The 24,501-nt window shown below is 38.9% G+C and overlaps 1 protein-coding gene across 2 annotated transcripts in view; it reads right to left on the reverse strand.

Moving 5' to 3' along the window:
- FRMD3 (FERM domain containing 3) overlaps positions 1 to 24,501 on the reverse strand; it is a 148,877-nt gene that overhangs the window by 16,431 nt on the left and 107,945 nt on the right. For both annotated transcript variants that reach the window (XM_042788028.1, XM_032981901.2), the window contains exons 7-13: positions 16,883 to 16,970; positions 14,986 to 15,074; positions 12,659 to 12,722; positions 11,545 to 11,633; positions 8,734 to 8,808; positions 8,105 to 8,173; positions 3,612 to 3,733 (exon numbers count right to left, since the gene is read on the reverse strand). In XM_042788028.1, coding sequence (XP_042643962.1) covers positions 3,612 to 3,733; positions 8,105 to 8,173; positions 8,734 to 8,808; positions 11,545 to 11,633; positions 12,659 to 12,722; positions 14,986 to 15,074; positions 16,883 to 16,970 — 596 coding nt within the window. The remainder of the gene's footprint in view (positions 1 to 3,611; positions 3,734 to 8,104; positions 8,174 to 8,733; positions 8,809 to 11,544; positions 11,634 to 12,658; positions 12,723 to 14,985; positions 15,075 to 16,882; positions 16,971 to 24,501) is intronic.

Genomic DNA, 24,501 nt, shown 5'->3' on the forward strand with positions numbered 1-24,501 from the left:
GTAAGGCATGAGGACTTGAGATTAGTTTTTTAATTTGACAAAGTATGTATTTGTTGGTGGCCAATCTCTTAGGTAAATCATTTACATAACTAAAATTTAAAACATGAATAAAAGCACATTTAAGTAAGAATACCAATTCAAATCTAGGAACTTATATTAGTAACTGGACACCTGTACATGGCCTCTAAGCACATACTGTAGAATTGCCTCTTGAAGAATGAGATGCCAGTAGACAAATTCAGGATATTTCTGCCTGCCATTCTAATAAAACATAAAATGCCATTACTTACTTGTTTTCAGATTCTTTTGCATAAGTGTCCACTGCTAAAGTAACTATCACAGTGATATTATGGGCATCCAGTATCCTTCTCCCCACAAACAGTGGTCATTTATGATCAGGTTAGTCAGCACACCCTTTCTTACATGTCTGCAAACCCACTGGACAATTTGGGGTTTTTGGAGGACAGCTTCACTTCAGCATGAGAGCCTGAGAAGATGTGTAAAATGGAATTTCATATGCGAGAATGGCTGGGATTTAGTTGTTTTCAAGTATTTGGTTGCATTGTGTTTGTTTTCCATCTGAAAGGATTATCCTAAGGACAACAAGGTAGGCTGAAGCTGTTCAAAATCTCTTGCAGACTGCTATCACCATCTCCAGTGGCTTTGTCCCCTGGCAACTATCAAGAAACTGGCACAAAATCTCCCCTCTCATCTGTCGGTTTCTGTTAAGTTTCATATGGCCCAGGTGCTGCCAACTCATAACTCATCTTTCCAGAAGTTTCAGGAAGCAGTCCTATTTACGCAAGACAATGAGGCCATCATACCTTTTTGCCGTGTGTTTTGCTCATAATATATAAATCAAATTTAAAATTAAGAACAAGAAAGTTTTGCTCAGTTGAAGACAAAGCTGTGCACTCTCCTGAGTCTGCCCAAGATATGCACAGCTGACAGCACCATTATAGCCACCTTTGCTAGGGAGCTGCTTGGGCCCATCTACACAGCACAGCGCAGCACTGTGTGAAGGTCTTGGCCATCAGCAGCTGGAACATCTGTATGCATACAGCAACCCCTTGCAGCAATACAAGTGTGGGTCCTGGAAGCTGCATTAGCCAGCCCACACAGCAAAGGGACATCTGACGTAGGCAGGGCTGCACCATGCTCCCAACAAGCATCTGCAGGCTCTCTGGAAAGCACAGCAGGGTGTTCACCCCTACCTCAGGCCCGTGCATTCAGTGAGATGGCAAGGCTGTTTCACAAGTGTACTGATACAGGGCCAAGATAGGAACAGGGGATGTAAGGGTTAACATGAGAATAGCAAGAAGGGGATAATAGCAAGAAGGGGATAACAAAAGAAAATAGTTCAAGGGAAATAGTTTAGATAACGGTTAACAGTTCTGCTTAGTGAACAGACAGTTTGTAAAACACGGTGAGCTCTTTAGGCTTTATCAGTACTAAGCCGGTTGGAACTAGACCCGCGGTTTGGACAACAGCCAGTAAGAAACTGAGTCTGCGCAAAACCTGGGGTCACAGAGCGGACAGGAGGAAGAGGAGCTTGACTTCATCCCCAAAGACCCCCACGACCACCACCAGAAGACACTGCGCAGACTCAACTAGGAGGAGATTATGGAAATGCTAATTATAATACGAAGCGGGGATAGGTGTTGCATATGTATAGGCGTATTGCGAAATATTATGAATATGTAATCATTTGCTCTATAAATCTTAGGTAACAGCACCATACGTTGGGTACACAATAGGAGGAGTTATCCCCTGTGTACCTCAGCGCTGAATAAACATACCTACTTTACAATCTATCAGATTGTGGAGTCTATTTCCGCACGTCATGTACCACACTAAAAAGTTTCCCAATGCAGTTGAGACAGTCCCAGGGATAGCTGCCTCCCCTCTCTCCAACTCCTGCCCCTGCCCTTGCCTGACCCTCTCTGATGGGCCACCTAAAGGTTGAGCCAGGCCGTAGAGGGACACTGTATACTTAGGGGGTTGCTGGTTGGGTTTTTTGTTTGGATTTTTCTTTTTTTTTTGACTCCTCCTCCCAGTTCACTCTAGGGTGATTAGTGCTGGTGCAAGGAAAAAGATGGGAATCCATAGAAGTGGGTTGAGTGAATGTGGGGAAGAGAGACAGCATCAGTGTCAGAGAGCTATGAAGTAGCAATTTGGTAATATAGCCAAGTTCACTGCAGGAAAATACTGTAAAAGAGCTAAACACTGTTAACGTAGCAGCTGGTGGTATTTAACTATGCATAACATATTCTACAGGAAACCCACCAGCAAATATTTCTATTAAGTTATAGTAGTAAAAACAATCTGACTAAAGTGAAACATGACTTTCAAACACTCAATATACATTTGAAACCACCACTCTCTAGTGAGGGTATAGCAATAAGTCAGCAGTTTCCAAAAATGGATTTCATTGCTTAGAGGTATAAGTGTGGCACAGCAGTCTTAGAAGAAGCAAGCTGTTGTTACCCTGCAGTGGTGGCAACTGCCTAGCAGGAACACAGTGATGGCTGACAGAAAGTGAATTCTCAGATACACCAATTTCAGAGTAGAGGTAACCAAGTAATTGTTAAAATTAATGACACATCATGCAGATACTACTATGAATTATAATAACCTAAGTACACAGGCAATCTAATTCACCCTGGTTTTACTACATTCAGTGTTGAAACTCTGAAGAATGAGCAAAACATGTTCATATGACTCCTATAAAATGAAATTAGGATTTACACCCATGAAAATGAACATACTTGCTCAGCTGTTTTCTGCTTTCCATTAACTGACCACAACAAAGGAACAGCAGTGGTCCTATTTCCCAACTTCTGAAACAATTAGCTTACTACATCTCAACTAAGAACCAGTGTTAGATTTTGCTTGGTTAGCTTCCTTTTTCATTAGGAAGAATGAAGCTATTATCATTTAAGATGGCTAAAATGTTCATACCATTCTTTGTAATGACCGGATCTCAAAAAGATGGGTGTTGAGTGTGATTTTTAAAATATCAAGGAATAAACAAATACAGGGAAAACCTTGTTCGACATAATGCATTCAAACTGATCTTGCAATAACATCCCTTTTTGTCAAGGGGATTAAATTAAGCAGAGAATCTTTCCTAGCTGACCTTCAAATAACATCCTTTTTTGTCAATGGAATTGAATTAGCAGAGAGTTTTTCCTAACATTAGAACAGAAAGAAATACAAAAGTAAAGGGAAGCAAGATAAACAACATACCTAGCAGTAAACTGTCAGTTTTCACTTCTGAGTAACTGCCGTTACTATTTAGTAAAATGGTGCTGTGATGAGATTGTATATTTCCTGTTAAACTCCTTTCACCTGACAATCTGAAATAAAGATTTTTAAAACAGAAAGCTTGACAGCAGTAACTTTCCTCACAATGTATGTTGCATGATGCCTGTTCACAGTGCCATGAGCTAGTGATCCTTCTTCAGTATGATGCGCAGAGACTTAATGGTGTACTCCTAGTGGAAATTACTAGATTTTCTTCTACATCCCTGAGTCCATAACACACCTTTTTCCATACGTTTTATAATAAATATTGGTCATGTTTGGCAGGAATCAGGTAAATGACTCACCTTCATCTAAAGGAACCTCTTCCTCCTCACAGGGAGAAGGAAGGAGGGGCTGTAGAGGTTCCATGTTGATTATGAGTTGCTTGTTCAAGGAGGGAGAGCTGCGACTCTGGGTAATGCTGGTTCTAAAAGAACAGGCAAAACAGGGTCAGTTTATTCACACGGAAACCACTGTAGTCCAAAACATCTCCTCGGAATCATTTTGCATAAATTACACTAGGCCTTGAACTATCACAGCAAGTTCTGCACACTGAATGCTGCTTTCAGCTGTGTTATGCTGCACCCTCAGCAGACATAAACCTTTCAACATCTGAATTGTGAGAGGAGGTTTTGTGCTGGTTTAATTCCCTTTATGCAGCCCGATTCAATTTCATCTTATGCAGGATTTCAGTGTGTTGCTCCTCTTCATGCTGCACAGCACACATCACTATTGGGCTTCAGGGAAGGGGAAGGCAGAGAGGATAGAAATAATTTTCCTGATGTTGTTCCATTGTCTCTAGGACTGGGTAAAGGATTTGTTACGGTCTGAGCACTGCAGACTAAAGCAGGAACAACTGTATCCCTTCAGTTAACAGATACACAGTGCTCTCATTCATTCTCATGCACCCCAGACACTGCTTCCACACTATGCCTCCAGGTGCTCAGGCTGGTTTTGTTTCTTGTCTTGGCTCTAACAGGCTTTCCTGGTAGCAGGCGTTGAACTTTCTCAGGAAAGTCTGAGGAATGCTGTTGATTCACTTCAGTCATGAGGCTCATTAGCCTAAAATCGTATTACTGAGAAAACAAAATGGCTCTTTAGAATATCTAAGACTTGCATGATACAGGCCTGAAGTAAGAGTCCTGCAATAAATCTGAATCTTTACAATATAAAATATTTACTTTCAACAAAAGCAAAGATGAAAGGGATGAGGATTCTACTTCACTTTGAACAGTACATAGGTACAGTGCTGAAGTTTCACAAAATGCATTTCAAGTTTGCACAAAGACTCAACTTACAATTCCACATAGAGAAACAAACTGGACAAAGCACCTATTGCAAGTAAACTGAAAGGATTGTGTGTTGCTGAGGGTTTGGGTAAACTTGGGACACAGATGCCCTGCACTAAATCACATTACATGTCATTAAATATTCTGTGGGGATAAACAAGCTTTCTTGCTCAATTGCCATGACTCCTTGTTCATTAGTGTATGCCTAAAGCTGCTTAGGTCCTCATTTGCATTCTGTGAGCAGTCTCTAATAACTATTTATTTTAAATTTTCACTATCCAAATACGTTTTTCACTCAGATTACTGTAATTACAATCACTCCAACCAAACGGTACCTCCACAGGCTTGTTATACATCCCCCGGATCTTTGTGCTTGCTGTAAAGAGCTATCAAGCAACTTCCAAAATAGGAGCTGTGCCTGGGAGCACACATAAGGCTCCTACTCCATACTTATTTACAAAGACCCCTCCTTCAGGCATGGCCTGGAAGCAAAATATTATTCAGTGTGTATTTGCCAGAATAACTTGCCACCGCACTGATGCTGCATGACAACATACTCCAGCAGATTTTCAGTCTGTAGTGCTTTAAGTGTAACATCCAAACACAAAGATACTGAACAGTAACCTCCTCGCAACTGCATGTTTCCTTTTCTATGCGGCCATGGTACCACTGAATTGACTTTGAAGGAGGGGGCATGGGCAGAGAAAGCTTTATATATATATAAATATATATATTTACTTTTAATCATATAGTTTTATTTATATATAAAAAGCTTTATATATAAATATATATTTTTTCCTTTAATCGTATAGTTTTATTTATATATAAAAAACTTTATATATAAATATATATATATTTACCTTTAATCATGTCATTTCCTCTAAATGTTTTACATCTGAAAAACTACCATTTCCCATCCCCAAATACTCTATCACAGAGTAATTTGTTTCTAAAGTCTGCTTTTTTTGGAGCTGAAAATTTTCTACGGTTTTGGCCTACTTGTGGTATTAGAAGGACAAACTATTTACCTCTGTCTCCCATTTGAAAACCTCCACTACAGAAACAATTGACTTTTTCTTAATCTTCCTAAGAGACTGAAATTGGAGCTACCATGGTATTGTAAATGCAAGAATTTTAAGAAGATTAATCATAAAAAATATGCATTACTATTTATGGGTGTTAAATCCACATGGAATTGCTCTATGAACTTATTTGCCCTCTGGTCTGATTCTTTATGCACACTGAGAGTTTTAAACAATATGTTTAAAATACTTTAAATACTGAAAGCAAAGCAAAGTAATATGCAAGATAAATCTTGTGAAAATCTTTTTTTATGCTATGGAAAAAAGAAACCCTATGGAAATTAGGCAAAAAGCTGTTTCCTTATGTGAGTAGCTATTTTAATTTAAAATGTATCTGTGTGCCCAAGTATTCTACCCTGCCTCAATGATGGACCTATATTCTGCCTTCTGTGTTCTCAGTTAACACATTTTGGACAGTCACTTACCTCATTTTTAAATGTAATCTGCAAAAGTATGTTCAAAAGCATCCCTGCATGGCCTTAGTATTAACTACATAGTAGGGCTGGACAACCTATTTATACATATTTACTGCAAATATATTCCTAACCTTTAGTAAAGACAATCCACTTTTCTCTCAAATATAGACATAATAGCTATATTCAATTAAAAATAAAACAAACACTCATCCTCCACCCCTGAAAAAAATCACATTAAAAATAGGGATATGACTGTAGAATGCTCAGAAAGTTAAGTAACCTTTTAAAAAAAAAAATTAATAGCTTTTTCTTGATGGCCTCTTTCTTCTTTTCTGAAAGACTTTAATTATGTTCTTACCAATTTTCACTGTCACTACAATAAGTGCTTGTCCTGGGTTTGAGGGAGTGGTGGGGTTTTTTGGTATCAGGGGAGGGGGCTATAGGGGTAGCCCCTGTGAGAAGCTTCTCGAAGCTCCCCCAGCTCCAAGTCAGCTCCACCTCTGCACCAAAACTGAGCCAATCAGCTGCGCCTCTGCAATAACGTATTAAAGAAGGGACCTGGTGATGAGCAGTGGGACTTGTGAGGAGGAGTTGCTGCAGCTGCGTGAACACCAAGGTCAGTGGAGGAACGGAGGAAGAAAGGAGGGGGGAGGTGTGCCGGAGCAGAGACCCCCCTGTATCCTGTGGTGAGACGGCAGGGTGGCCCCCCCCTGCCACCCATGAAGATCTACGGTGGAGCAGACACTGATTTATGGCCTGTGTTTCACATGGATGATCAAGGTCTCTGTGCCCGAAGAAGGCCGGGGTCTTATGGGAAAAGGTAGCCCCGCTGCTGTAATTCAGTGCTGGGAGGATTGCAGCATGCGGGGGAGTCCCACGCTGGAGCAGCTCAGGAAGGGCTGCAGCCGTGGGAGGGAATCCAGTTGGAGAAAGTTGGTGACCCATGACGGAGCAGTGTGGGGAACACCGAGTCCTGTGGGAAGGACCCACATTGCAGAAAGTTTGTGGGGGACTGTTTCTTGTGAGAGGGGGACCATGATGGAGCAGGGGGAACAAGTTCCAGAAGCTCCCCCCACCGAAGATGGAAGAAGCAGCAGCACTGACTGCACCCCCCATTCCCTGCCCCTGAGCTGCTGTGGGGAGGAGGTAGAGATATCGGGAGCAGAGCTGAGCCCGGGAAGAAGGGAGGGGTGGGGGGAAGGTGTTCTCAAGATGTGGCAATGCTTCTCACTGTCCTACTCTGTTAAGTGTTGTTGTTAGTGTCTGTAATAAATCTATGTTCTTTTTTTTTTTTTCCTTCCCCATATGAATCTGCCTTTTACCTGTAACCATAATGGGTGATCTGCCCCTCCCTGTCCTATCTCAAATCCCAAGCCTGGCTCATTTGTCCCTTCTCATCACTGGAAGAGAAGGGAGGAGTGAGCGGCTGCGTGGTGTTTGGCTGCCAACCAGGCTCAAACCATGACAGTGATAAGGACTAGAAAGCATCAGTCTGTTTGCAAAGTCTAGCTGATTACTTCTAACAAGCCAAATTTTTCTCAGAAAAAAAGATTCTCTGAACATTCCTCTCTTTATTGAATGAACTTCTTGCTTTTTAATCTGACTGTGTGATGAAGAAACTATCACGTATACTTTTAAACATAACCATATAATACAAAAACCACCCAATCTTTCCAAATCGGGCAAGAACTAGGAATGAAATGAGAACATACTTTTCTGTCAGGATCATGTAATAATAGTCTATTTCAGAACACAGAAAGTAATATAAACTACTTACCTAACTGATTGATTAAACCAAGCTTCGCAGCAGCATATATTAAGTGCCCTTGTAATACGCTATTCCCAAAATTTTCTAACACTGGCAACACGTATTTCCCAAGGCTTGAATGCGTCATTGAGGAAGCGCAAAATGACACCCATTACATCTCACAGTAAAGGAAAGATAATTCCTCTGTAGACAACAATAATACTCCTTAGTCCTTAAAGTTTAATACTGAATGTCAAGGCATACCTGTGAACTTCAGGAGGTTCCCTCTGGATTTTAGAGCTTGCCTCCACAACCTCTTTGGCTACTTTTCCACTGTATTAAAACATGAAATAAACATTCAAGCAAATACTAAGATGAGCTCATTACATGCCAAGCACTATATATACATGAACTATTAAGTTACACTAAAAAGAAGAAAGGCAAAAAAATATTCCTATGTAAAGGATATATAATGGCCCAGATTAAAAATTCTGCTGATCCCTTGTCTGCAAAGCTACTGGAAGAAAAAGCAACCTTTTGTAGTAGAACACTAGGAGCGGGGCTGGACTGTCCTACTAATGCACCACTGGTCCAGAGTTGCCCAGTTACAGGGGACATACAATCTCAGCACTGGCCATGCATCCTTGATTTTACAGAAACTGCATTAAAAGTGGAGCCCTGTTCTGGGGAAACTGCTCTTTGACAGAAGTCTGCATGAAGCCTCTAGTTTATTTTATAGGTGACGCTAAAGAGACGACAGAAAAACTTTTGAATCCTGACCTGAATTAGGTGCAAACAGAAGGAAGAGCCCACAGTTTTCCAGGAGTAATTAGGGACGTTTTCTCTTACCTTCTGGAATGGTTTACCATGAAAAAGAAACAGCAAACACCCACCTGTATCGAAATCTACTGCCTTTAAAAAATATCTTGCTGCTGGACATGGTCTTGATCTGACTGGATTTTGCATACCTTGAAGAAAAAGGACAGAGGCTGACACCTTTTCAGCATTAGAAGGGACTTGATGAGCAAAACTAAACAAGAAAAACTACAAGCTATGTTATTTTTATACCACAAAGTAATATTCAATAGTTGGGATTTCCAACTTTTTTTAAGGCCTTTATACAAATTAGAATATAAGGTGTGCACAAAACAATTCAGGCAGCACAGAACAAATGAACATAAACCAAGTGACTACCTGGACAGGAAATAAAAAAAATTAAATCCAGACAGTTACTGCATCTCTAGAGACTTTCATTCACAGGATAAAGGAAAGATCACAGTACACCAAAAGCCCCTAGGACAAGTTTGCCCTAACACCACCTTGTTTGTGGGAAGATACAGCCATTTCCACTTTCCCACTAGTAAACCAAATAAATAATAAAGAAGTGGTAACACTCATCTCCAAAATTAGTTCCATTTCCGGTGTCTCTGTATGGTCAACTTCTTAGTAGCCTAGAGCATATCCTACTGCTTCTCCTTAATCATGAAGTACACAGCAACCTTTTATCACAGTCATTTATCACAAAGATCATGGAAGACTACCTCAAACATGCCATCTCCTTGACATTCTTTGCCTTCAAAATGGCAAATTGATTTCATCTCAAGTCTCTCATTCCCAGACCCTAGTACACAATCTTCTATAATTTATATCTACTTGAAAATGATTACAACAGTCAACCCTGAACCTGGATTGAAACTGGACTAAAGATCTGTTTTTCAAAACATGACAAGCAGTCATGACCTTATCTTAAATTCCAAGTCTCAAGCTCTTCTAAGCAGAGGAGAGGACCATATCTAATTACGGCAAAGCATCATTATCATTAACTACTTACACAACCTGGCTACATCTGTTCCAATCTTATTAGAATACCTTGTTGGTATCATATGGAACATAAACACACAGGATTTATCTAATGCTGTTAAGTAAATAACAGTCTACACTGTACAGCTCAGTTTCTCTGAAATGCATTAAAACTTCTGCTGTTTCAAAACTACTATCCTAAGCCTTTATTTACAGACTGCTTTGGGTCCAGTTTCATCTTTGGAGGACTGTAGTTATTCTTCTGCACTCCAGATATTAATCATTACTATTTTCCAATCTATCAACCAGGTTTCTCTCCACTGAGTATCACCACCAATCTTCATTTTACTGAAGTAGTCCTCTTTTAAGACCCACCAGAACTGAAACAGGCAGGTATAAGTTTAAGCAATCACACTAAAGAAATAACCCCACAGTAATGCCCTGAAGACATTTGGGAAGTAGAATAAAACATGAGAGAAGCACCCCTGCAGACACACCAAGGGCAGTGAAGAAGGAAGGGAGGAGGTACTCCAGGTGCCGGAGCAGAGACAACCCCGCAGCCCGTGGAGAAGTCCCTGGGGAAGCAGGCTGTCCTCTGCGGCCTGTGGAGGACCACTCCAGAGCAGATACCCACACCGCAGGCTGTGCAGGGTCCCTGCCCTACAGCAGATGGACGTGCTCTGAGGGAAGCTGCAGCCTGTGGAGAGCCCACACAGGAGCTGGCTCCACACAGCAGATGTGGCCCGTGGAGAGGAGTAAGAAGGTGAGAAACAAATTAGATTAACCTCCCCCAAGTCAAGTCTGTTTTGCCCATGACAGTAACTGGTAAGCAATCTTTCTGTCTTTATTCCAGCCCATGAGCTTTTTCATCTTATTTTCTTCCCCTGATCTGCTGAGAAGAAGGAGTGGGAAAGCAGTGGGCATCTGGCACCCACCACAACCACATATTTGTGACCAAAACCCGAACAGTTAATATTACAACCATTTAACAATGAGACCAGAGAGATATTCCTACAGGTCTCCCTCACGTGTCTTTACTTCAAACATTGGTTTCTGTCCTTTGGGTGGGAACTGTTTCCTATTCTCTGTATTTATTTCTAGTAACAAAATAAAATCACTCAAACGCTATTTTCTTACTTACGTGTGTTTCCAGTGGAAAACAATTCTTCTCAACCTTTTTATTAACTCAGTGTCAAACACAATAGATGTTAATATAGAGAATGCTAAAGGGAAGCAGCAGGAAACAGGTCTAGCGAAGTGAATGGAGGGCACAAAGAACGAATAAGAACTTTTTAATGAGGCATTACTTTCAGGTTCTCTTTTAGGGAATAGGGAAGAAGATAATCCTTTTTTTCTTGTCAATATTCAGCCTGTTTGTTTGATGTTTTTTTTAAATGAGGTGGATGGCATGTTTCAAAATGTATCTAAGAACATTTTCTTTCTTAAATCATTGCAGAGAATTATTTTTTTTTTCAATCAACCCTTATTAAACTTTGAATTTTAAGTGGGAGAACATTACCTACTGGCAGAAGAGCCCAAAGAATCAAGCATAACAGATTGTTTCCTCCATTCTCAAGATATTCAACAGAAGGGCTAAGATTAAAAACCATATTCCCAAACACAAGTGCAACACTGTGTCCATCAAACATCACACTAGAGAGTGGCAGAAAGAGTGTGCTGAAAAAAGTGTGATTATTCACTGCCAAAACCCTCCTGTCTCATTCAGATTTTAAACAATTTATAATACTGGCTTGAAATGAAATAATATTCCCCATTAACTTGCATATTTTCTGTTTTCATTTTGAATTTTGTTAATGAAATGGAACATTTCACATTGAACAATCTCCTACTCACATGCACATTTTTTTACTTTCAGTATAGATAATGACTTTAGGTTTACGTACTTGTAAAAAGCCTGGTTCTCCACCCCACATTTCCAAAGATGCTTGCAGGCTGCTGGTGTAGAGGTATGGAATGACAGCACAGCCTTTTTCTAAGTGCAAAGAAAAGAAAGCAAATAAAAGTAATGAAAATGTTGAATTTTCAGACTGAAGTAGCTGTACTTGATGGCTTCACCATGTACCGGATACACTGAAGACCAAGTTTTCCTGTGTAGCTTCAATCTGTGGTTCACCCACAGAAGTACAACCCATCCATAGGTGATACTTAAAATGCCCAGGCCATTGTTTCTGAAATAAAAAAGGATGCTTGGGGTGGGCAGAGAAGAGCATATGTACAAGTGGCTTGTAGAATAAATATGTACCAACTGTATTCAGGCCAAAATCAAAGGAGGAAAGACTCTTATGTTCAATATTCCACATTGCACAGTTGCTGCACTACTTACCACCCACTCCTCCCTGCTCCCTATATCCTATCATCAAACCCTCCTTGCAACCACACAAACAGTCCCTGATTCCTCTGCCATTATTTCCTTCCTCCATTTTCTATTCCTCACCTAGATTGCATCCAAAGCCACAATCCTGGACTATATCATTCTGCCCTAAGGGAAGAACTGATTATAGAATATTGTGGTCAAAAATCTCTACAATTTCAATAGCAAGAGCCCAATGACAAAACTCCTAACTACCTAGGACAGACTCCAGCCTATTCAGCTGACCGAGATTTGAGGAGATAATCATAATTAGCCAAAAATACCTCACATTGATCCAGGTATTAATGCTTACCTAAATTTTCAATCATATATAGATGTTGCTCATACTTTAAACTGGGTGGGTATAGATTTAGTGCTTTAAAATCCATTAAAGCCTAACTACACAGACAACCAAAGCCATGAGCAATCAACATAGCACTGCGTGAATGTTAACTGACAAATGTTTCAACCCTTTGCAAATCAGTCATTCTTTTGGCAACATCAATACTCACAATCACCCATATTCTGTATTTTAGTTACAATATGAAGTATGATTATTGATTGTTTAGAAGTTTGTTTAGTTAAAAAAAGGATGTTATGTTTTAGTTGATTCTCAATCAAATACAGAAGTTTTGTAAAAATCTGACCTCTTTCTGAGCTCCAAATGCATAAAAAGTCTTCCCTTCAAATTTCAGTTTATAGACATCACACCTAGAAAGAGAAAAATAATTTAAGTATAGGAAAAATAGGTAGATTTACAGGTACGTAAAGCAATTTGCATGCAAGTTTCCCTGATTCCCAAAGTCAAGCAGGCTATCAAATGACAAAGAGCCTCAATAGAAGTCTAACAACATTCAATATTAAAGTAATGTTCTAATTTTCTTTAGAGCCGAGAAGACAATACCAGAGTATTTACTTTACATCCCTATGCACTTTCGAAGAATTAATTTTGGCTTCTGGAAAATGAAGAGGAAATTAAAAGTATGTTTACGTTTTATTTATTACACAGTTCGTAATTCCTCTTAAATCTTAAAATCTTGGAACAACTAATGTAATTAAATTGAGGGAAAGATAATACTTTTAATATCCTTATTTATTATCCTTATCCTTATGGTTTCATATGACGCATCTTAGTACCTGACTACTTACAGACAGAACACAACAGGAAGAAAAAGAAAATATTTGACAGCATTTATTACTGGGGCCTTGTGAGTTCCAAACCTATGTCAAAATTTAATTTAACCAAGGTTTAAAGCACAATCAACATACAGAATAGCAGTGCACCATATAAAGGCAATACAATGCCTTTGCTTAAATTGTAATGGAAATTTTGTCATTATCACAGTCAAAATGGAGACACTGTAGTTTTTCATAAACTTCTCTAAGATTTTGGATGTCAGGTGGATGAAATGGGAATGATTCTACAGGAAAGGCAATGATATCCCTGAAACTTTATAACAAGAGTTTTGCTCTAACATTAAACAACAACAATAAAAAATCATTCCAGTTGAGAAAGCTTTTCTATTGAAAAGAAAATCTCAAATTGGAATCTGGACTTTTACTGTGCAGTGCAAATTTCAGCTAACATCAGTTAAAGCTACTAACACTCTCTTCTAGGTCTTAGAAATGAAAGGAGCAGTACATGGTGTTCAGACACATCTCACCAGATTGACCTTCCAAAAGCCAGCATAACACTGAGACAGCTTAATGGCTTTTCCTCTATCACCATTTCATTTTGTATCTGGTTTGCATGCCAATGGACTAAATGAATACACTGAGATCTCCGAAAGGACACATTTTTCTTAAGTAACTAAGCTCTGTGAAACTAATTTCCCACAGTATGGTGGATACATGCTTGGCAAGCACAATTTTCTTCTCCCTGCACCGCAGACTGACATTACAGTTACATTCTCCTTATGCTAAAAGCACAAACCACCAAAGCTCTGTGGCTAGGCTACCTGAAATTAACCCCTAGGGAAACTACAGCACAAATCCAGGATCACAAAGAGATGGTATTTGACAGACATGTCCCCAGAGCTCCACGGGGAACTCAGTCGAACAGACAGGATTACACCAACTTTACACTTCTGAGGATTTCAGCTTAGTCAATTACCAGGGAGGTTCCTATGGATATGCAGCAAAGAGTCCAGCTCTACACAAAAAAAACACCTCACCATTTCACCTCCAGCCCATCTTTTTCCCACAAAACAGGCTGGGAGTGCTGAGGTAAAGCAGCCACATGTAAGTAACTGCTGCTGGCATGTGTTTAGCAGCAGGGCTAAAATGAGATTTATCGACATTTGAGCACGACTGTGCTCACGCTGCCCCACACCGCTGCGAGCACGGCCAGCTGTGGCCATACCACCTGCAGGAGCTCGGTTCTACCTCTCCCTTAAATGTAGCTGCAGCTGCTCAATTAAATCAAATGTGTTAAAGGAGCAGAAGACAAAAGCAAAGACAGGCAAACGAAAGACAATTGTGTAAGTGTCCACTTCTTAAAAAAAAAAAAAAGAGGCTAAAAAATAAAAAGGCATTCTCACTTCCTCCTCTGATTACCAAGTAAGTTCTTTTATGGTTTTCAAATTGAGGTTAATTAAATGAGGAAACAGCAACATTTCCAAGAGTCAAATAAGGATGCAGGTGGACTCCTGTAAACTCCTCCAGACATCTCTGCCAGTAAGCCTCACTGGTGATTTGCAGCATCGTTGAAAAAAAAACTTACTCAATTTTAGCATTTGTGCATTATGTTGACTAATGCACTCAGTGGAATAATTTTCACTGGTGGAAGAATGAGATCAAATTATTACTATTCTCATCTAAGATCCTTTAAAACAGAAACATGATGGGTCAAGAGAAGGAATATCCACATGGTTCACCTTAAAGACAACAAATGAAGGTGAAGACAGTAGGAAGAAGGGAACACACAGGAGAAAAGACTGTTACATATTAATCTACTCATACTTCACATGCTTACCATTTTAACAAATGAATTCTTTTATTCCCCTGGAAAACTACAAATCCTGCAGCTGTGAATCCTAAAAATGTAGTTGTCCCCGTTGAGTCCTTGAAAGAAAAAAGAAATATAAATTTCCCCTCATCTAGTGAGGTATTTCTTACTGATAGCATAAATTATTACTCCACTATAGATTACCCTTATTTTGTTTTCCTTTCAGAATAAATTTTGCCCTCAAATTGTACACTTCTAAAGAACAACAACTGCTCTTGGCAATACAGGTCTAATTTATTTCTCAGCATTTAAATGAGTAACAGCATCTTATGCTTTGTTTCCATCAACCTGTAGTTGATGATAATGACCAATCCTTAGGTATACTTGCCAATTTTGTTGAAAACATACATTTATGTGTGTCCCATTCTTAACGTGCTCACTGACTACAAACCAGGGATTCGTATCTGCTTCAACACTGATATTTAAGATTTCACAAGATGTTGTTCCTCTGCGATGTTGTGTTGGAAGTACTGCTGACAGACAGCATTTACCACAATATGCAAGTACTCCTGAGTACTAACCAGAACATATGGTAATACTTGCTTTTCAAATAGGAAAGACCATTTTTTAAATTCTTAATTCCACAATAAACGTCCTGGATCGTAGTTTTTGCGCAATGATTCAGGTGAATTTTTATTAACTGGATTTCCTGTCCATTCCAAGTTCCAGATCCTCATCTTGCTAAATTTAGTGAACTTTATTGTGCCTTATGTTCCACCGGTAAAATAAGGGGGAACAGAAACACGGATGCTTCTGAAGTAGCAGCCATAGCACTGGAAGTAGCGTGTCATAAGGAGCCAGGGAAGCACCTTGCTTTGCAGTACACTTCCCAAAGACTAAAAACTTTTCCTTAAGCATGCACCGTGAACCTGGCATGCCCCCACACTACAAGCCCTGCTGCACAGGTGAAGAGGAAATTCTGAGCCAGTTTTGACTCTGTCCCAAGTCCCAACATAAGTCTCTGGGATGCCCTCTGAAAATCCGCAGTGTTGGTTTGAACTATAAAGTTTACTAAGTCACTGACTTCACTGAGATCTGAACCAGACCCTGTATTTCACACAGGAGCACCATTCCTAGCAAAGTATATATGAAGTCTGATGCAGTTTACGTTAGAGCTGACTGTTTAAGGGTGCTCACCACCAGAACAGGTAACTGGACAGCACTGCTGTTCCACCAAATGAGATGATATACAAACCAAAGTAAAGATAGCAGTTAAAACACAAAGCAAAGTAACACTGAAAGCAAACACCGCATATTATGCAGATAAAGCCAAGGAAATAAAAACACAGATATAAGGTATAATCAGAACTGGTAACTAAAATCAGCTTCTTACAGAGAACCACAAAATAGTTAAGTGGAGGAATATGAAAATGCATATCTGGTTCTCCCCTCTGTACATTCTGTTTCCTGTTCTTCCTAAGATTTGCATAGTTTGATGGTGTTTGAAAAACTAATCTGTCAAGAAGTAACAATTTGTTGCATCTTATCGACAGAATAACACTGAATCCTGAAAATCTTGGCAAACACAAAATATTTCACACCCGAAGTATTTAGAGAAACCCTTGCATTAAATTAAAAGAAATTATGTAGTATAACCAAAACTTTTGTCATGACACTACTACATTCTCCTATGATGTTCTCCTTCCTTTGGAGAGACCTTTCCTTTGACTGGTGCAGAAATGTCATCCAGTCAATGTTCTTCCAAGGCTTAAATGTAGTATCTAGTTCCACGCAAGTTAATTTATTAATTACTCCTTGTTTGCGTCTGGATATAAAGCAGAGCTAAATCAATACAATTAATGGCTTTTTATTAAATGTTAGTAAAAAGAATATTTTATTAAATATTGTGAAAAAGAACTGTTACCTTGCAAGGATGAGGATCAACACCATAAGTTTCCAAAGAATATGCTTTCAGGAGCAAGTTAAATTCAGCAACAGCTGGGCTCTGCCCTCTGAAATTACAAAAGAAACAGTAGCTTGACCGAAAAAAGAAAACAGGAGAAAAAGACTTTTTGATTGGAGAGTTTACATGCCTAAAAAAGGAGGAAAGAGAAGTTCTTACTGAAATGCAAACTATTTCAATCATGTTCTGTTTCTAATATAAAGATAGAAAACTTTTCATGTTTTCTTCTGTGGAGTTGTATAGGGCCTGATGTTTTCAGGTGAATTCTGATGGTTTTTTTTCTCAATCCTGAGATAACATGCTATGCAGTTAATCAGAGTTATCCAACAGCCTGCAAGTATTTGTTGTCTTTTGATATACATGCACATCACCCTGAATATGGAATAAACCTCAGCATCTTTCTTCCACAATCTCTTGCTCCCCAACTCATTCAAAAGGATTGTGCAGATTAACAAACATTCCTTCCAGCACAGGGTATAAACATGACAATCATATTACACTGTCCACTCGGATGCATGCCTAATTATAGCAGTGCCTGTTACCATGATAGTTCAGAATCTGTCAGCATTTCCATTATATGCCCCTATATTTAGGATGTCTATAATCAACCACCAATATGCACTAAAGCCTGAAACATGGCATGCAAGACTTGAGTTCTAGTGTAAGTTTTATTATTTGATTTTTGCTCTTCTAACTCTTGCAGTTACAGTCAACTCTAACACAGATTTACAATGCCCATTTGTCAGTGAACTGTTCTGAGTATTATTTTATTTAAGCATTTGCATGACTACAGTATGTGACTCTGATAATACTGTTTTGTGACAATAAGCAGTGATCAGGACCTTTAGAAAGTCAGGCCTCATAAATGCTTCTCATGCAAATTATACAAAAAATGAGCCACAGACAAATCTTCAAAGAACACAGCAATAGTCACACTTTATCTTACCCCTGCATTTTGAGGTCCAGTCTCACACTATGGACCAATGGCACTCAGGAACTGGCATTTAAAAACTGCTCTGTGCATTGCTGTAGAATAATTTCCCTGTAAGTCTGTTATCCTCCAATAGCTAGAAACCAACAAGCATTGACTGAAATTCAGTATCTTACCCAAAGTTCAATTTAACAATTAAGACAAAATGTCTAGCATGCTTATGGATGTCAAATCCTATTTTGAACCTTCGAAGCTGATGTCCTGTGATAATGTAAGTATCAGTAACCTTTTCTGTTACAAAGTTTTAATTCCTGCTCATTTGTACTTCCCTGCTCATTTTCTCCCAACCTCATGATATTTCTTTGGCTTCTCCTATATGACTTTTGGTCCTCTTTGATACTACACTACTTGCACTTTTTTTCAGATCACATTTTTGTTGAAGTTTAGCTTTTAAAGAAACACAATCCCCACCACCACACCCCCCAAGATTAGAGAAGTGTCATTTTTTCTCCTTTTTTAGTCTCTTTCTCACCACTTTCCAATGCAAAAGAATATGTATCAAGTGGAACAGCTAAATTTACACATCGAAATACTTAAGGGGAAGACAGCATGAAAGCATCAAACAAAACAAAAATGCTTATTTTGCCCACTCAACTTTCAGATAGCTCTACTAAACAACTGTTTTTCTCCCCTTTCAATACTAATAAAACACAGTTTTAAGTGTAATCACAACTCTAAAACCATAAATGCACCTTAAAAAGGCAACAAGTTTGTTTCATGTACCAACCACCTGCACAAGACAGACCTAAATTATTTGGAATGCTTATGTTACATAGTGAAAAGCCAAACAAATAGATGGCTTGACTGCTTGTTGGAAATTAGGCCTTAGAGAAAAATAAGACCATAAAAAGCATCCTTTTCCCACCTCCCTTTTCTGGTAGAAAGTAATCAGTCTTCTGGTTTCAAAGGACCAAAAAATTACAAAATATTTGGAACAATGTGATTTGGGGGTTTTGGCATTTCCAAAAATGAAAAGATTATTAAATTTCAATTATTATTAAAGACACACATTAAGAAAGAATCAGTATACTCTCCTCACCTATAGACTCTGAAACTATGTTGTCTTTGTGCACATCAACTGGAACAAGCTGTGGTACTTGGAAAAAATAGCTGAAGACATGGACAAGTTTGATCTTATCGGATTACAGCCTATTCAAACGGCTGCTGTGCAACAGCCTTAAAAGAACATCACAAAGCAGAAGAGTCAAGGGCAATATCAAATGAAAAAATCCTCACTCATCCTTTACCAAGGGATTCATATTCAAGCCTCGATAATATGTTTTTCATCTGTTACTTAGCAATGGAATTTTCCTTACCAAATGAAAATGTAACTACAGGAAATCCTATCAGCACAGAAAAGACATTTTATCAGCCACTGATTTAACATTAGACATGCATTTGATTGGCTTTTTAAAAAAGCCTTTAAGCTTTCTACATGCAACAAACAGCCTTACGCAAAAATGTATGGAGTTTCCTCACTGAAGTGTTTCAACTAATGCCTCTTACAGTGGAAAAACAGGGATTATTTAGACAGCACATCTTTGCTATTTTTTAATTCAATACTCTAAGACTCAGGTCTCTCTCTCGGTGCATTTACTTCTTTTGACCTTATATGACTTCCCCATTTTTTCAGTACGTATTCAGCACTAAATGGAAGATGTATTCCCTTTCCAGATGTTGCAGCCTCTATAGCACCAAGCTGCAGCATGCCGAAGTTTTGAACAGCACCAGTAAAATAAACCATTATACAGAAAAGTTTCTGTATACCATACAAATAATAAAATGTGGAGTACTTGTTAAATTAGAGCTCCACAGTTACTAGCTACAAATTAAAGATTCAACCTAGGAATCTATCAATCCAAAAGCTCCTAATAGAATTTTAATGAAACAAAGACTTTAATAGAAGACTGAGAAGTCTGCAACACTCTGTTTTTTCCTCAGGAGAAGTATGCACTAGAGGAGGTACAAGCTCTATTTATTACTCACGGGGATCCCAACACTGAGGCACTTCAAAGGCCAGGAAGCCCAACTTCCTGGGTGTGACACTGCTGCCCACAGGAGTTCACTTTAGAATTTTCTTCCATTCATACCTTTCCTTTGAGGTCTGTATCTGTTACATTTCAAAGCAGTGAAACTTAGCAAAGTCAAGGATGAGACAGCACAGGATTAAGCATTAGCTCCTTTTAACAAACAGAAGACTGTAGTAGAGCAGTAACAGCAAAGAAAAAGCATTTTCAATGTTACTCTTGGTTTCTTGCTTCCTGAATGACTTCAGTGAAGTCATTTCATCTATTTTCTCTGATTCTCTTACTGGTTTATAAAGTGCTGTGAGATACTACTATTAATATGCTACTAGTACTAATAAAAGGCATAATGATTATCCATTCTTTTGCACCATCTCTACGTCAAACAAAGTTACTTGCTGCAAAATACAATAGCAATACTGTATTTGAGCATGCCCCATGTACGAGTAATTTCTGGGTATTTCTGGTCTGTAGGGTATTTCAATGTAATTAATTCAAAGAATAAGTAAGTATGTATATAATGATCTGGCTTCTAGAAATATTACATATTCACCTCCATGCAAACCAGGGAAAAGTACCAGGCATAAAGCTTTAAATAACATAGGCTCAGTCTCCATCAAACACCATTTGATCTCCTCTTCAACTGTGGACATACTTCACTGCAGTCTCAGGAGATACCACAGTAACGATTTCAAGAAGGATCTCCATCTATGAAATATTCTCCTTGCTATATCCCAGATCTTGTACAGAACATCCCTCATTTCCTTTTTAACCTAAATAAGAGCCAGAATTCTGCATGAAGAATCAACACATTTAGCTACACCATTTACTGATTACAGAACTGCTTACCACATGGATGAGGTCTTGCTGTTGTTCTTTAAATCTTTTTATGGGTGGTTGACACTCCAATAGCTACATAATTATAGTGCTAAAGATCTTGAATAGTTTTCACTTTTCTTTTAAGCTCAGGAGATTTTGGCAGACAGTGGAGATCTTTTTAAATACAGTCTGTCTGCTAGTATTTTTAGTCAGGGTGAATGTGCTAAGCAGGACTATGTGGTACTGAAACCCGTATCTGCTATACTTACAAGTGTTTCAGTTGTACTGGAGACAATAGCACAACAGTGGTGATAATTTCAAAGAAAAGCACTAAATGAAGATACTGGTAAATGAAATTGCACTGTAGGTTGTGGTTCAGTTTATCAGAATAGCAAGGTCAGGCTCTGCACATTGCCCAGGCAGCAGCACTGCTCCTCTGAGAACGGTCCAGGCTACTGGCATCGGGGAGAGAAAAGCCTTTAAATGGTTCTGCGTATGAGAAGACATCTTGTCACTGGGCAAGCAGCTGAATTGCTGAGATGTTGCTGGAAGATATAAAACTTAGAAAACTGCAAAACACTCAGATATAAATTTTAACTTGTACTGTAAAACTGTTTTTTCTCTCAGATAGATAGAATCCTAAGATGAGAAAAACCCGAATAATCACTTTAAAACAGTAATCAAGCTTTTATTGAACCTAATAAATGATTATGGGTTTACTTTTACAGAATGCATGCTGTAACGACATGTGCCACTTACATAACTCCTTCTACAAGAATATTTCAAATTACTTGTGCGCTTCAGAGATCAGGCTTAGACAGTATCTCCAAAGTCCTTGTTTAGATATTTGTATTTCAACTTCATTTCATAAATTGATGCAGTGACGCAGACAGCTTTAAACCTATTCAACAGACAGAATACCTTTGCAGAACAGATGCAGTGTTAATTTACCTATTATTAATTTAAAATCTATTCCCATGGTACAGAGACATCCACCGAGCTATCTGGTTTTAATATCACAGTAGATTCATTATTCTGGTCCAGACACACCTAGCCTTCTCCCAAGCTGTAAAGCCTTCTCCCAGATAAAGACAAGGTGGGGAGGGAGGAGAGAGGCAGAGGAAATAGGTCCTTTCAGCTGATGAAGAAATCCCTACATTGTAGAAACTCACACAGACATTTGAACTCAGCAGTATGCTAAATACGCAGAACCTGAACCCAAGCCTCACTATGAAACAGGCAACAACTAGCTTGGTGAAAAAACAACCACCACATTTGTGGATCATGGCACGCGCACACATGCACACGCACACACACGCGTGCACACACACATGCGTGCACACACACATGCGTGCACACATGCATGAAATCTTTCCTAAAGCTAAAAAATTATCAAGGTTACAATGAAAACAGCTACCTTTTTCAATTCAAGTAGATTATTTTTTCTACCATATACTCCTTGGAATTCCCATTAAAAGAAAAATCACATGTATTGATATATCTTTTCAATTTTTCATTGTATGAGACCATTGGGAAATGAGGACGGAAAAGACATCTGTTTTGCCTGTGAAGTTTCTTTCTCTAGAATACTGCTACAACTGCATCTTCCATTAAAATCATGCTCAGGTAAATCTGCCCCTTACCATAAAGCTTCTCTGTGCCATGCAAACACCAATCCAGCAAAACAGCATCTCACTCATACCATTTTCTAGTAAGTGTATCCAGAATTACAAGTACAGTTCCTTAATTTCAATTGGTTTTAAGCAGGTTGTAAGAAATAAACGGTTCAGACGAACAAATATTTGAGGAAAGCAATACACACATGATTCTTCTTCAAGGAAGGCACCAGGTGAATAGGAGGACCTGTTATTTCAAACTTCTAATAAACACACATTCCAGTCATCTCTCTAATTCATCCAAATTACAACTGATAAGAATTACGGAGTGAAAGAACACACCAGGAAAATATAGTAGCATAGAAACAAATAAATTATTCACCTATTACAGAAAACACAATGGCATTTTAATAACAGATTGTTGAATTTGAGAGGATTAGATAATATGGAAATTGCAGTGACTTGTGCCAACGTATAGCCTGATGGATAAATCTAAATGCCTACACTGGGAAATGGTAAAAGAGCCAGCATGGGCCATGCAGGCTGAGGTGAAGAGGACATTCAGTGCAGCCCATGGCTGCAACACAGGTGGGAGCCCCGAGTAGCTGTCACCACTGTCTGCCTGTGAATTCCCACTACACATCACTGTCCTCCTCAGCTCTTCAAAGTACTTGGTATACTTTGTAAAGCTGAGAACTACAAACACTTTGGCTCCTTAGGCCTGGAAGTCAGCTATCTCTGCTGTAGCCCAAGTCCTGCTCATTTCCAAACCCCTCCCTTCCCTCCACGTAAGCCTCAGCAGATCCTTAGTCCCTGGCAAAGTGGCTTCTGTCTCCTGTAACATGAATTACAAGTTTTGAAGTACACCATATGTGCTTTTGAGCAGATTCCCTTTGTGTGTTCGAGGCCATGAGATACTGATGTGATTAGGCTGGTACAAGAAGCTAAATATAAAGCATAGATGAATGTGCTGCCAGCATTAAATGCATAAAAGCAGATGATATGTTCTTTTAATTGCAAGAAGCTCATAAATGAAATACAAGATCCACCTTATTCTGGACTTGCTAAATGGGAATTTAGTTTTAGCATTTTAATGTATTCAACGGCATGCAAGAAGTTGCTTTAATCTTGGATCAAATGATATTAACACCCACAAAGAGAAGCATTTTCTAGCAACCCTTGCCAAGTCTTCTAGGACAGCCTCCCAGAATATACTCTGATAGTAACATTTGTAGTTATGCTTGCCAGTGGCTCTGCTGACAGCTCACGTCTTCACGAGAGCTGGAGAGCCAGATCAGCAGAGACCGGGAAATCCCGTACTCCTGCTGGCACCAGAGCCTGAGCACCCCTGGTAACCCATGGTACAGTGAAGGGAATACGCCAAGAGACAGAGCAGTGGAGGGAAGTTAAAAGTACTTAATTCCCCAATTAATAGTTACAGTGTAGATGATGCAGCAAAGGAGAAAAAAGTTATATGTCTTTCAAATCAAATTTGAGTAACAGTTCTCATTTAGCTTGGATCAAAGTCAAGCATTAATTTACTGTTGTGGCTTTCAAGAAAATACCACCCTTTAGCTTAGAAGTCTAAATTGGTTTTGAGTTAGTTAATAGCAGAACATAGCAGTGATTTCACGCCCTCAGAGGAAACTTCCTGTTCTCCCAAAAGATGTTCTCCCACACACAACTTTTGCAAAAGCTGGAGTACTTGATACACACACTGGAGATAACTGCCAATTCAGTTGCACTCAACTGTCTTGAGCCTGTATCCACACTGGCCATCCCAAGCAATGATAAATAACTTGCATTTACCTGTATGAGGTTAGCCTGGGAAACAGGCATTTGAACAGGTCATGTAACACTATAATTTACGGGCAAAGTTAATGTTTGCATGGGGCTTCCAGGTAAATTAATGACTGTTTATGTAACATTTTCACATAAATTACATAGTATAATATTTCATATTAGAAATAATTAAAAAGGGATCATTAGTTTTCAAGTGGGTTACAGAAAAAATAAATCTTAATTTTCAACCACTGAGTCCTTTCAAAAAAAGAAAAAAAGAGTGAAAAAAACCCCCCATGATTCCTACAAATACACTTTCCCTTGATAGGGATTTATGTGGATCTCCTC

This window comes from Tyto alba, unplaced genomic scaffold (genome assembly GCF_018691265.1).
Source record: "Tyto alba isolate M040663 unplaced genomic scaffold, T.alba_DEE_v4.0 Super-Scaffold_13, whole genome shotgun sequence".
Taxonomy (NCBI): Eukaryota; Metazoa; Chordata; class Aves; order Strigiformes; family Tytonidae; genus Tyto; species Tyto alba.